Genomic DNA, 12,329 nt, shown 5'->3' on the forward strand with positions numbered 1-12,329 from the left:
CCTAGTCACCTCAACCACCGTGACCTTGAGCTCAAACTCAGGACCTTGTGCTTGCCAGGCAGGCCCTTATGCCACTGAACTATCTCCCTGGCCCAAGTGAAATATTTTAAATCAGATAGCTGATAAAAATCCCCTCCCATGTTTTAAAACCAGCCATTGATATGCCACACAGTTTATCTCAATTATACATACCTATATAAAATTTATTACTTAGAATGTCTGTGTATTAAAATTTTCCTTGTAAAATTGTCAAAGAAATAATGTGATTGCTTTAGGCAGGAACTCAAGCACAAAGATAAGAAGCCATATCTGATGTGTTTTATTTGTTTACATTTATCCTATTTGAGGTTAACACTACTTCATTTGACAGTTTAAAAATTATTCTGTAAACAAAATTAAAAATTACAGCAGCGACAGCTAAAATAAGGACACCATGTATCATAAAATAATATGTTGGAAGGAATACTCAGAATAAGAAAAGGAAATTTGAACATGATTGTGAATTCAACAATAGACAAACTTTCCAGTGTCTGTAAAAAAATTACCAAATCCAAAATGATAATCATAATGATAATTAAAAAAAGAAGCAAGAATTCAAAGTGCAGGTGTGCTAGTTTTCATTTCCATACCCATTCAGGAAATAGATAGAGCATACTATTCTTTTACATATATAAAGTGACAAGTTCTGTTTTAAAACATTTTAGTTCCATTAGCTTGCAGAATTTTTTTTCTCAGTTTACATTACTTCTACATTGATTTAATGGGAAGATGGTCATATGCAATACATGGTATAATTTCTTCAATCTATGGAGAGTACAGAAATGATAAAGTTCCTTTTTAAAGTGTTCCTTTTTTTTTTTTTTTTTTTTTTTTTTTTTGCTTTATCTGTAGTGAGTAACAAGAAGCTGAAAATCCAGTATCGGAAGCAGCAGTACTTTTACTCTTTCAAAAGCAAAACAACAAAGTCTGTCCTGAGCCCTCACCCACCTGCTGCACATCCAGATCCTCTGTAGCCAAAGGTGACTCACTTACGGAGACTTCAGGCCAGTGACACGGAAGCTGAGCAGCCTGCTTGTGGGTTAGCCCACTTGGTCAGATTTGGGTGTTATTCTCGCATTCTATAAAAATCATGTACAGTTTTGTAACTAGAGCCCTACAGGATTTCCCCCTACACAAGAATATGTGTTGATTGGAATTTTGAAGAGGATTCTTAGGAACATATTTCAAATGTTAAAAAATATTTGTAATACTTGCTAAAGTGGAATCGGATTTACCCACTGCCGAGCCTTTTCCATCTAAGGACAGTACTTGTAGCCTTTGTCTTCCCTTACGGCTCTTATTTTATTTAAAAGCCCAAGTACACAAAACAGAGGCTGCCTTACATAATGTTAAACAGCATTATTTTTAAAACCATGTATACAGCTCACAGTAAGATTAATAAGTTATAACACACATACAGGATCACCAACAGACTCGTCTTTTTAGGAGAAGTTCACGGAATGAACTGTACTCTGGTCGCCCCTTACCCAGCAAGTGTCCTGGGCCTTACACTGAGGTGTTGAAATATTTCTCAACAGTTTTCATTGTATTACATTATGAAAATGCTAGGCTTTGAGCCAGGTATGAATAAATATTTAATTTAAAAGGAAAAGAAACCCCAACACAGAAGAACATAAAAAAGCCCAGCCCCTGCTCCGCGGTTCCCCAAGCCCAGGCTCAGCCTGACAGGGCGGAGATCTCGTAGTCACTGGCCGAGGCGATGGGCTTGCCCATCATGCGGATGTTCTTGGCACTGGTGATCCTGGCCATCATGCACACAGGCTTGTCAAAGTACTTCACCAGGGCAGGCTCTGTTAGCAGTGAGGCCAGGAACTGCTCGAAGGTGATGGCCCAGTCCCGGTCCAGGCTGGTGCTGCGGGGCAGTGCTGCAGTGCCCTGGCTGCTGCGCACCAGGACCGTGTCCTCCCCGATGTCCTCGCAGTGCAGCTTGTCCTCCTCGTGGGAGCCCGCACTCAGCACCGAGTACGAGGACATGGAGCTGTCATCCTTGGTGTCATCGTCGGAGATCAGCATGGAGGAGCAGGCTCCGTTGTCCCGGGGTGAGGAGTCCTCCAGCTTGATGTCCTCCATCTGCCCCCCGAGGGAGTGCTCCTCGCTGTCGGCTGGGGGCGGCTCGGCGGCCTCCACCCCGTAGGGCTGGCCTGGCCCTTTCTTGGGGAACAGCCCAGCTGCAATGGGCTGCCCGCTGCCTGCACCCCCTGCTTCCTTGGTGGTCTGTGCGATGAAAAGCTTGCCCACCTCCCCGATCTCCAGCAGGAGGCTGGTCACCGCTGCCGTGGCATGGTACAGCTCCTGCTCGTTGGGGTCCTCGCTGAACATGTTGTACATGGTCTTGCACAGCTCGATGAACTGCCCCTGGGGAGGGACAATGACAGTGTAAGCTCGGCGGCCGGAGCAGAGGGGGAGACTGGAAAGGCGTTAAAGGAAGACCCTGCGTGGTTCCCAGTGAGTCCTTGGAGGAGGACGGCTGCACACAGGGAGTCTCTCTACTGGAGCTTCTTTGTGGGGAGGGAGGATGAGGCAGGGTGCTGGGGACTAAATCTGGGACCTTCAAGCTGAGCTACTTGCCCTAGCCCTTTTTATTTTAGTTTTCTAAAATTCTGAGATAGAGCCTTCCTATCCTGTCCAGGCAGCATGCAAAACTGTGATGCTCCTGCCTCAGCCTCTGCGAGTGCTGTGACTATGGGAATGGGCCAACACTTCCACCTCCACTTGCAGAAACAATGGACCACTAAGTCTTCATGGACTCATCACCTAGAGTCAGGAAAGACTGCCATACAGCTGCTTCACAATGCCCAATTTCCCTGATGAAGTGCCCTTGCTCGTACCTGCGCACGTCACCTCACCTCAGCTGTTCCCAGAAGAGCCCCAGCCCTTCACCCCCAGGACACAAGCCCTGTACCCACCAGGTCACTTATCCATTCATCTGGCTTAGCCGAGCCTTCTCATCCTGTGCACTAATCATTTACATTGATTCAGCTTTTATTCAGCTTTTATTTTTAGTTCTGGGAACTGAACTCAGGACCTTGCACTTGCCAGGCAGGTAGTGTGCCACTGAGCTACATCCCTGGCCCACATTTGAGCTTGTTAAGAAAGCACAGGGCTGATGTCTTTGTAGCTAAGCATGGTGACATGAAAGAGCACAGCCTCGCTTTTGAGTATCTGAAGATATTTCTACCTTTTTTTTTTTTGGCAGTAGCGGAGATTGAACTCGAGACCTTCTGATCGCCAGGCAGGTGCTCACGCCATTGAGCTGTACCACAAGCCCTGAATATCTGAAGGCATTTCTAATGACTGGGATGAAATGTGCAGACTCACAAAATAGTCTTGTGGTTATAATTTACTCTGAAGAGGTCACTGTCTTACAACTGAACATATTTTTGATGCCTAAAAACACATAAAATAGGTCCAAACAGAGAATAACTGAATACCCCAAAGTTACACTTCTTTGAGGGGTATTTATTCCACATTTATGTATGACCAAAAAACAACAACAAAAACACTACAAGGTTAGAAAGGAATGAACTGAACTTACTTGATTCAACTTGGGTAAATCCTTTGCATTCTTTGACTTAGTCTTATTTTCTGGAGGCCAGAGTCGCAGATAATTTCGATTTTCTTGAGAATTTCCCTTCTTCCCTAAGACCCAAATGTCAAGAAGTAAGTGTTCTCTGGCCAAGAAATAAGCAGGAAGGCAAGCGCAGAAGAGCGCATCCGTACCTTTGTCCTGCTTCAGGCTCACTGCAACAAAGCCGTCGTCTGCACTCTGTTTGCTTCTGCTGTCCAATCCAACAACTACCCAGAAATAATGGGAAGAAAGGAAGACAACGTCATGTAGAATAGTCACAGACTAGCATTTCTCCAAGAAAGCAGAAGAGTCTCTAGTTGAGTGGAGACTTAGCAAACAAAACGAAATAGAATGGGAGGAAACGAAACGAACAAAGCACACCAGCATAGGCAGTAGGCAGTTACACTGGAACTTCAGATACACGATGAAACACGTTTTAGTACAAATGGATCGCTAAAATTGTAAAGAACATATTTACACTAAGCGAAGCTTTTTTTAAATCTGAAATTCAAATTCTATTGGAGGTCCCCTATTTACCTGATAAGTTTCTCTAGATGAAAGGTTTTCTCAGATTTCTTTCTCATACCTGGGTTCAGTATATAAGTAAAAATTTAAGATGTGAGGTCGCACAGTCTTCAGAACTTAAAAAATAGGGGCGCTGGCCCCAGGGAATATGATTCCTCTCCTGTCTGCAACATTATCGTCTTAACTTTGCATATAGGTTATGCAAAAAAAAATATTCCTTTGCTTGTTTTTGTTATTTTGAGACAGTGTTTCCTTATGTACTTCAGGCTGGCCTGAAATTCACAAGGATCCTCCTATCTCAGCTTCTCTGGTGCTGGGATTATAGGTATGGGCCACCAGACCTAGCAAAATCTATTCTTTAAAGGAGATTAAAATCTATATTCATAGAAGAAATTTTTATGTTACAAGGTTATGTGCTATAAAATCCTTCAAGGTTCATGATTTGGAATCTCAAAAGTTTTATTTTTAAGAAATTTACTTATGGCTCTTTTCTTGTTTAAAATAGTACTCCAGGGACACTGAGGGCTTCTAAAGAGGAAGGTCGGAAGTGCCTCAGTGCTCCACATGGGTGGCAGCTAACGGAGCACTGTGGCTCTTGCTTAGCCAGCCCAAGGTGACTTGGCAAGATTGGCAGCCCGAGCCAGAGTGAGGACGATGTATTATCTGTCCCTGGGAAATTCCTCTCCTCTCCTCTCCTCTCCTCTCGTTTTTGGGACAGGATCTCTCTATGTAGTTCAGGCTGGCCTTCAACTCACTACATAGCCCAGACTGGCCTTGAATTTGTGGTCATCTTCCTGTTTCAGCCTGCTCAGTGCTGGGATTACAGCCAAGCCTTCTCCTTATAATATGAAAATGCCCCAAGGGGGCCTGCCCAGTGGTGTTTGAATGTCTGCTGAAACAAAGCAGTCAGGCTCAGGATGCTGTGGTTCGATCCCCTCATCCTCAAGCCAAACCAGACCTGCCCTGAAGGCATCCTGAGCACCCCCCCCAAAAAAAAAGAAAATGCCCCGAATATATTTAATGTAAAGTAAGTCCATGCAGTGGTTACTGTGTAGCTCCTTAAAAACCATGCTTTCAAAAACTTAATGACATTAACATTCTCAGTAGGTTTTAAAATTTAAAAAAAGATATTAAATAGCACACAAAGTTTCAGAAATTGACATTTCAAAATCAAAACAAAAAACTGGGGGGCCTGCCCCTTAGCTCAGTTCTTTAAGTGGCTGCTTCCACAAAGCAGTCAGGCTCAGGTTGCTGTGGTTCGATCCCCACAACTCAAGCCAGCCAAACCTGCCCTCAGGGCACTCAGAGCAAAAAACAAAAACAAAAAACTGTATAGCTGGATACCAGTTTTATATGTATGTCACATAATTATATATACTATATAAAATTCTTAAGTATTTCAAGGTACTAGTATGGTTAAGATTTTAAGCCTACTTTAGCTTATCCATTAAAAATATAGTAAAAATTCTCAGCCTACGGACTGTAGGAGATTCTGACAAGAGTAGGATTTGGCCTGTGAGGTAGTTTCATACAGAGCAGGGAGAGAGAGGAGACGCCTCTGACAGTGGTGCTAGCCAGTTTTCGATAGTTGTGTGCAACAGGATGATGTTCAGAATGAGCCGGGCCGTAGCAGGGGGAATAAGCCTAAACCACATAGAGCGTGCGTTTCCTAACCCCAGCAGGACCCAGCATCCATGGTCTCTATGGTGGGATGAGGCCCCTGCTCCCCCATAGCTGCCTAACCTCCCAAATTCAAAAGGAAAGTGATGCAGCAGTTGGCCATATTCACGTCCTTCTTGTGCGGACTGGCTCTGGAAGCAAGTCTTTGTCTCGTAAGAGAGGGCTGCGTAGGTGGTAGATACTGCCGTGCTGGTGAGCGGCACCTACCATGTGTGCATTCTGGGGTGATATCCTCAAAGAAATACTGAGTTGCTTCAAAAGCAGAGTCCGGCTCATCTTGATCGGAGGACGGCTCTGGAAACGGAAGAAACGTCACTCTCATGCTGGTAGGGCTACGGCTCTAGGAAAGCGAGCCTTAATGACTCGATGAAATGATAAAAGAACGAGAAACTAAAAGTATAAAGGTGGAGTGAGTTGCACCACTGGGGTGCGATGAGGGCCTCCGTCTCTACAATGTTAGCAGGGGTCATCGCTCGATTTCTAACTGCATCTTTCTTTTCAAAAACCACACACTAGTGTCACTTTTCATTTTTCTTGTTACAGGAAAGTTCCCAAATTCTTTCAATTATATTTTACAAACCAATTTCAGGGCACTGTACTAGTCTATTAGATAGAACCCTCCCCCCCGATTTACAGTTTACCTTCTCTCTAATGCCCATCACTCCCCTTTCTTCTCTTAGGGTTTGCTGCATATATCCAGCTGAGACCTGTCTTGTTCAAAGCGGAACTCAAAGCCTCACCACCCACCACCTGCTCCTGCCGGGGCTAAGAGGGCTCCCCTGAGACTCGGTCTCAGCACCTCCCAGGCTCATTCTGTCTCCCCCAATCCTTGCACCCCCCGTGGGACCCAAAGCTCTGAATTCTTTCTCTTGCAGTCGCCTGTGCTATCTTCCATTGGTGGAGACTGGTGAATGATCACTGAACCAAGCACATGCTGGTTCAGGAGCCTGCAGAGTTTGTGCTTAGTGAACAACAAATGACTTTGTAGACCAAAGAGGCCAACAGGTGACACCAAGAAAAGAGTCTTGCGGGGCCCTGGTGGCTGTACATGGGCTGCTCTCTGCGGCTTACTTACCCGGCAACACATGCATTTTGTACAGCAGTTTGAGTTTCTCCGTGAGGTCTCCGTGGCACGCGGCACCTAGAAGTGACACAAACAACCGGTGTTGAATATGCTATGTGTGGCAGCAGCCGCTGCAGCCTAAAACCTCCCTGAAAAGCCTACTTTATACAAATGGGAACCAAGACCTGGCCAGGGCATAGTTGGTATAAGAGCTCTGGAGCCAGAAAGTTCAGTTTTAAATCCTGAGCACTTACTGCGTGCAGGGGGACAGTGAGCACCTATGAACCTCGGTTTCCCTGCCAAGGTGGGGAGAAAGCGGATTATACCGTGATCTTGACACTGGGGCCCCAGGACCATGAGGAGCACGTATGTTAGTCCATGCAAAGAATTCAGGACAGGCCAGCACATGGCAAGCTAGGGTCAGCACTGAGGAAGAGGACGGAACCAGGAGCCAACCTCCGAATAACCATGAGCACACAAAATAAAGCCCAATCACGCTTGGGATGGACTCATGCCACTCACTTGACACACACTGCTTTTAGTTTTTGAGGTTTCCTGCATCTGAATGTATCTACCACTTTATCATCATGGCTTCAATCAAGAGAATCCTGTTAACTTTTTCCTTTGTAAACATATGTCCTCAGAGTGCTTAAAGATGAACAAGCTTTGCAGAAAGAAGGTAAGGAGGACTCGCAGAACCTGGGCCAGAAGAGCTGGCGGGCTGCCTCCTCCGCACTCCGCCGAGCGAGGCGCTCTCCTCGCTCCCCCTCCTGACCCAGCAGCCTCGCACTTCCTGACTGCTCCCAAAGACCAGGACCATCGAAGCAAGAGGCAGCCTGGCCCTGCGATGCGCTCTCTACCAAAAGTGCTCCTCTAGTTTTAGTCTGTATGCAGTCCAAGGACCCTGAACCTGTGACCTGGACTTTACAAAGACCACAAACAGCACAAAGCACAGCACTGGTCATTGCCTGCTGCGTGAGCTGCTTCTGGAGCAGAGAATGTCCACGGCTCTTGTCAGCACTCAGAATCCCTGACTCAGAAATGGGTTCCGACTGGGCTTCCTGCCTTTGCTCCACCCTTCACCTGTCTTTGCCTCTTGAAATAAACTCAGGTTTTGAGCAGGCTGTTCTGTTCCTACACTGGTCATCACTTCAGAGCAAGGCTGGCTTCCCAGGTAACACATCTTCAAGCTATTTGTGTGGCTATATTTCTCTATTCTTATCTCCCACATTCATTTTTTAAAATAATTATTTATTTGGTACAGGGGCTCGCTACGCAGCTTAGACTCGTAGCGATCCTGTCTCAGCCTCCCCAGTATTGGGATTATAGGCGTGCACTGGCACACCAGAGTTTCAGGGCTGGTTCAGCATGTGGTACTGGGGACTGAACTCAGGTCCCTGCACTTGCCAGGCAGGTGTTTACACCACTGAGCTATCTCCCCAGCCCTTCCATGGGAACTCTTAATCAGTATCTCTCTGGGTAGGGTTCTAGAAGAAAATCTCTTTTTCTGTCTCAGTGTGGTATGAAAGGGTAAGGTTTTGAGACAGACCGACTGACCTCATTTGCATTCTGGGTCCAGCACATACTCACTTCAGTTACTAACAGACATTTAAAGACTGGAGGCAGTGGTGTATGTCTGTGAGCTCAGCACTTGGGAGGCTGAGGCAGGAGGATCTTCCTGAATTTGAGGCCAGCCTGAATGACACAGTGAGGCTCTACCTCAACTCAACCCCACCCCTTAAACGAGACATTTATTTACTGGTTAAAAATTAATGTGTCGGCCAGTTACTTAACTTATCCGAATTTTTATTTTTTTAGCTGAACACAGGAAGTGACAATAAGCAGATGTGCTGCGACTCCCTAAAAGTCCTACATTAAAACTGACCCCCTCACTCCATGCTACAGCGCTGCAAGGCGGCCTCTGGGGGATGACAAGACCACGAGGACGCTGACCAACGTCATCAGCATCCACACAGAAGAGGCCTGCAGGAGGCTGTTTTTCTCTTGTGTGAGGACTTGGAGAAGGACCCGTCTGTGTGGGACAGATCCTGGGTAGAACTGCATCTGCCGCACCCGCGCTGATCCTGGGCTTCCCCAAAGTGAGGAGAATACAATTCTGCTGCTGATAAACTCCCAGTCTAGGGGAACTAAGACACTACTCAGGCGTAACAGCACTGCCTCACCTACATCTCCAGGCTGCCTGGACTTAAACACAAACTGTGTCATCGTGTGGTCAGAAGCCTCGGGACTGCGCCTGATACTGAGTGTGGGGCAAGTGCTGTGGTCATCATCGCTGTCCCTTCAAGGCAGCTGTTCCTTGGAGTGATCGGACAAGTTCTAAAGCATCAGCACAAGGCCTGCTCCTGATGACCACTAGGCCCCCGTGTCCCACCCGCCAGCAAGGGAAGATGCCCTTACAGCTTTCAACCCGAGAACAGCTTCCTACCGTCAGCATCTTGCGACCTTGGGACTCCTAGGCATTATTCTCACAGATTAAGGGCATACTTCGGAATCAGCACTGTCTCTGACATGACCTCTCCTCTTTCCTTGGCATGACATTTCAAGTACATGGGCCAAGGGTGGCCCAGCACACCCAAGAACAGAAAAGCATCCCCTCTTCCCTCGTTCTGCTGGTCTGACCTAGTGCTTGCTACATTTAGGACCACATGTTGGGTGGGCGCCTTCACTAGAAACATCTACTATAAATGGAAGAGGACTGCAGTGACATTATGGGCCAATAAACCAGGCAAGGAGGGGGAGCAGGGTGGGGTGGGGGACAGGTGTGAGCTGGTGATGGATGGTCCTTCAAGCCGGGGAACAGAGACTGAACACTTCTTGTCACTGCAGAGCTCTTGTGTGCTTCCCTGCAGGGCTGCGCTTTGAAGGCAGCATGGAGGAGCCTGGGTGACCATCCCTGTGGCCCTTTCTGGCCCCGGGCTCATGCAGCGACAGTGCATCCTTACTTAGCCCAGAGACGAACTCTCGGAAGTTAATCAGGGAGTCCCCATTTTCATCTAACAGCTGGAACAGACGGGAGGCCAGCACTTCGGAGTGAGCACCACAGGCCCAGGGAAAGAGCAGCGCGAACATGCCCTTGAACTGCTCGAAGTCAATGCGGTACTGCTCCAGGTAGGGCAGGCTGGGGTCATGCCGGTCCAGCGCGTTGCTGCTCCCGCCCCAGTAGCAGCTGGTTAGATGTTCTGCCTGGAAAAGACCAAATAGGAGGATCAGCGTTAGCTCTCCATGGCTCCGAGCCACAGCCACGCAGCATGTAATCTGGAAGCATGTGGCCTTTCAGCTCCACATATCTGTGGAGAGTGCTAGAAAAGTCACTCTATAGGAACTGCTGGGGTGAGGAGAGATATCTGGGGAACAGCTGATCCTGTCCTAGGAAGCCAGGCAGCCTCTTTGTGGGCGGTCCTGCGACTGTGGGAGAGGTACACACCCATTCTAGGAAGACTATACGGGTAAACAGATCTTTCTCCTTTGCCTATAGATCGTGAAGAGGTTGTGAGTCTGAGGACTTCAGTTCTGCTCTCACAAAAGAACACAAGAGCAATGAGGAAAGCAATCACCATGGATTGCTTAGATCTGCAGCTAGGTAGTAAAAAAGGGGTGCAGGAGGGAGATGAGGAAAGAGAGGCAGAGAATGGAAGTCACCTGGGTGTGTGCAGTGCAGCCCCAGCAGAGAAGCAGAGCCTGTGTCCAGGTCCCACAGGGCCCTGGGGCTGCAGGGCAGGAAGGGATGGAGGAAACAATGGGACCTCAGAGGAAAGGCTGCGTGGGGAGGTCATGGTGGCCTGCAGCTCAGAAGCCTTTTCTGAACCAGTGTGAGGGAAGCCCAGCTTGGGGACAGCTGATAAGAGCTCCACAGAGCACCTCCTCCCTCACTAAGCATCCGGGTTACTCTGAGCCAGGCCCGGACACGGGTGCACAAGGTTCTATGGGGCTCACGATGCTCAGAAGAAAGCAGGCCACCCAGGTCCTCTCCCTTGTTCTCTGCTGAGACCCCACAAACATCCTTAGAGGCTTAGGCCAGAGATGGAGACCAAAGGAAGATGCGAAGAGAAACTAGACAAAGGCCCTGTATTACACTTACCATCAACTCTACCTCAGTGCAGCCTGTTACCCTCCCCCAAGTTTTACTTCAAAACCCGAGCAGAGATTTCTAGAAAAAGACCTGCACTATTCCTCTGTATTTGCAGAGAAACACTCAGAAACCGGCACAACAGTGACTCAGTAAATGCTGTGGATATCACTTACAGCCATTTAACGTGCTCTGCACACAAAAGAAAGCATCCACAGCTGAAGCTGTTATTTTGGTCCCTGGTACTAGAGACCCTCTCCCAGCCCCGGTACCAACGAACATCTCAGGGTCCCTTGTGAGTAAGAAAAGCTTGCTTTCTTCAGGGCTCGAATGACATGCTGGGTAGCCAGCTGCAGGAGTGCGAAGGGCCCCAGGGAAGACGCAGCTTCATCCACCTCAGGACCTGGAACTTCTGTGCATACAGCCCTGTTCTTCCCCCTTCTCCTACTCCTTTTTTAGAGGCCCTGCAAGATCTACCTCCTCTCTATGGCCACACCCCTGTCTCTGGTCTGCTCTTGACCTTGCTGCCCCAGGGCCACTCCACTCTGAGTTAATGTTCTAGCATCCTGGCTCAACCCCCATCCAGTGGAGCAGGTGCTTCTCATCTTTAGTATCCCGTTTAACAGGCCGATGCCAGTCCTTTTGGAAACAGAAGAACCACTTCACTATGGACAACAACTCACTCACCCTGAGCATTAGCTACAGGTGCTCAGCAGGCATGGATGCAGAGGGCTGAGCTGGCAGGGGGCAGCGACATCACCCTCAGGGGTCAAAAAGAGACTGGGGGTGGGGGGGACTCTGCCGCCCACCAGTTGATGTCACTACTGCTGCCACACAAAGCACAGCTCTAACCAGCCACGGAACACAGAGTGCCTCGGTCTCTCTGGGCCTCATTGTCCCCACCAGAAGCATCAAGGGACTATTCTACATTGATCCCTGATCACTAATTTGTCAATTCAACACAGTGAGGAAAGGAACTTCAGGCACCAGTGAGACACAAGTAAATAAATAAGCTCGTGGTGCCCTCTAGTGGCAGCCAGGACAGCGGGACTGCTGGTGAGACTCCTCACTCCCAAATGCTCCCAAACACTCGGTCCCTCTGAGTGCTGCGGCTTGCCAGGACGCTCCAGACTTTAGGTTTTTCCTTATTCTATCTTTGCACTGCTCAAAATGGGCAAATCCAGTTCATGCAGTCATTACTGTCCTAAAATTTGTACTCATGTCGTTTAAATATATTCCCGTCAATCGTTACATTTTAACCCATGAGGTTGATAAGGACAATAAGGCAAAATATTTCTTTTCTAGGAGCTGGATATGGTCGTGCATGGCTGTAATCCCAGCACTCC

The 12,329-nt window shown here is 47.8% G+C and overlaps 1 protein-coding gene across 1 annotated transcript in view; it reads right to left on the minus strand.

The window, feature by feature from the left end:
• Positions 1–304: 304 nt before the first annotated feature.
• Positions 305–12,329, minus strand: part of Tbc1d9 (TBC1 domain family member 9) — a 63,880-nt gene continuing 51,855 nt past the window's right edge. Inside the window, exons 16-21 of the mRNA XM_012513310.2 lie at positions 9,860–10,100; positions 6,909–6,974; positions 6,041–6,127; positions 3,781–3,855; positions 3,596–3,699; positions 305–2,415 (exon numbers count right to left, since the gene is read on the minus strand). Coding sequence (XP_012368764.1) covers positions 1,717–2,415; positions 3,596–3,699; positions 3,781–3,855; positions 6,041–6,127; positions 6,909–6,974; positions 9,860–10,100 — 1,272 coding nt within the window. The 3' untranslated portion in view covers positions 305–1,716. The remainder of the gene's footprint in view (positions 2,416–3,595; positions 3,700–3,780; positions 3,856–6,040; positions 6,128–6,908; positions 6,975–9,859; positions 10,101–12,329) is intronic.

The sequence above is a fragment of the Octodon degus genome, unplaced genomic scaffold (assembly GCF_000260255.1).
Source record: "Octodon degus isolate 3935 unplaced genomic scaffold, OctDeg1.0 scaffold00435, whole genome shotgun sequence".
Taxonomy (NCBI): domain Eukaryota; kingdom Metazoa; phylum Chordata; class Mammalia; order Rodentia; family Octodontidae; genus Octodon; species Octodon degus.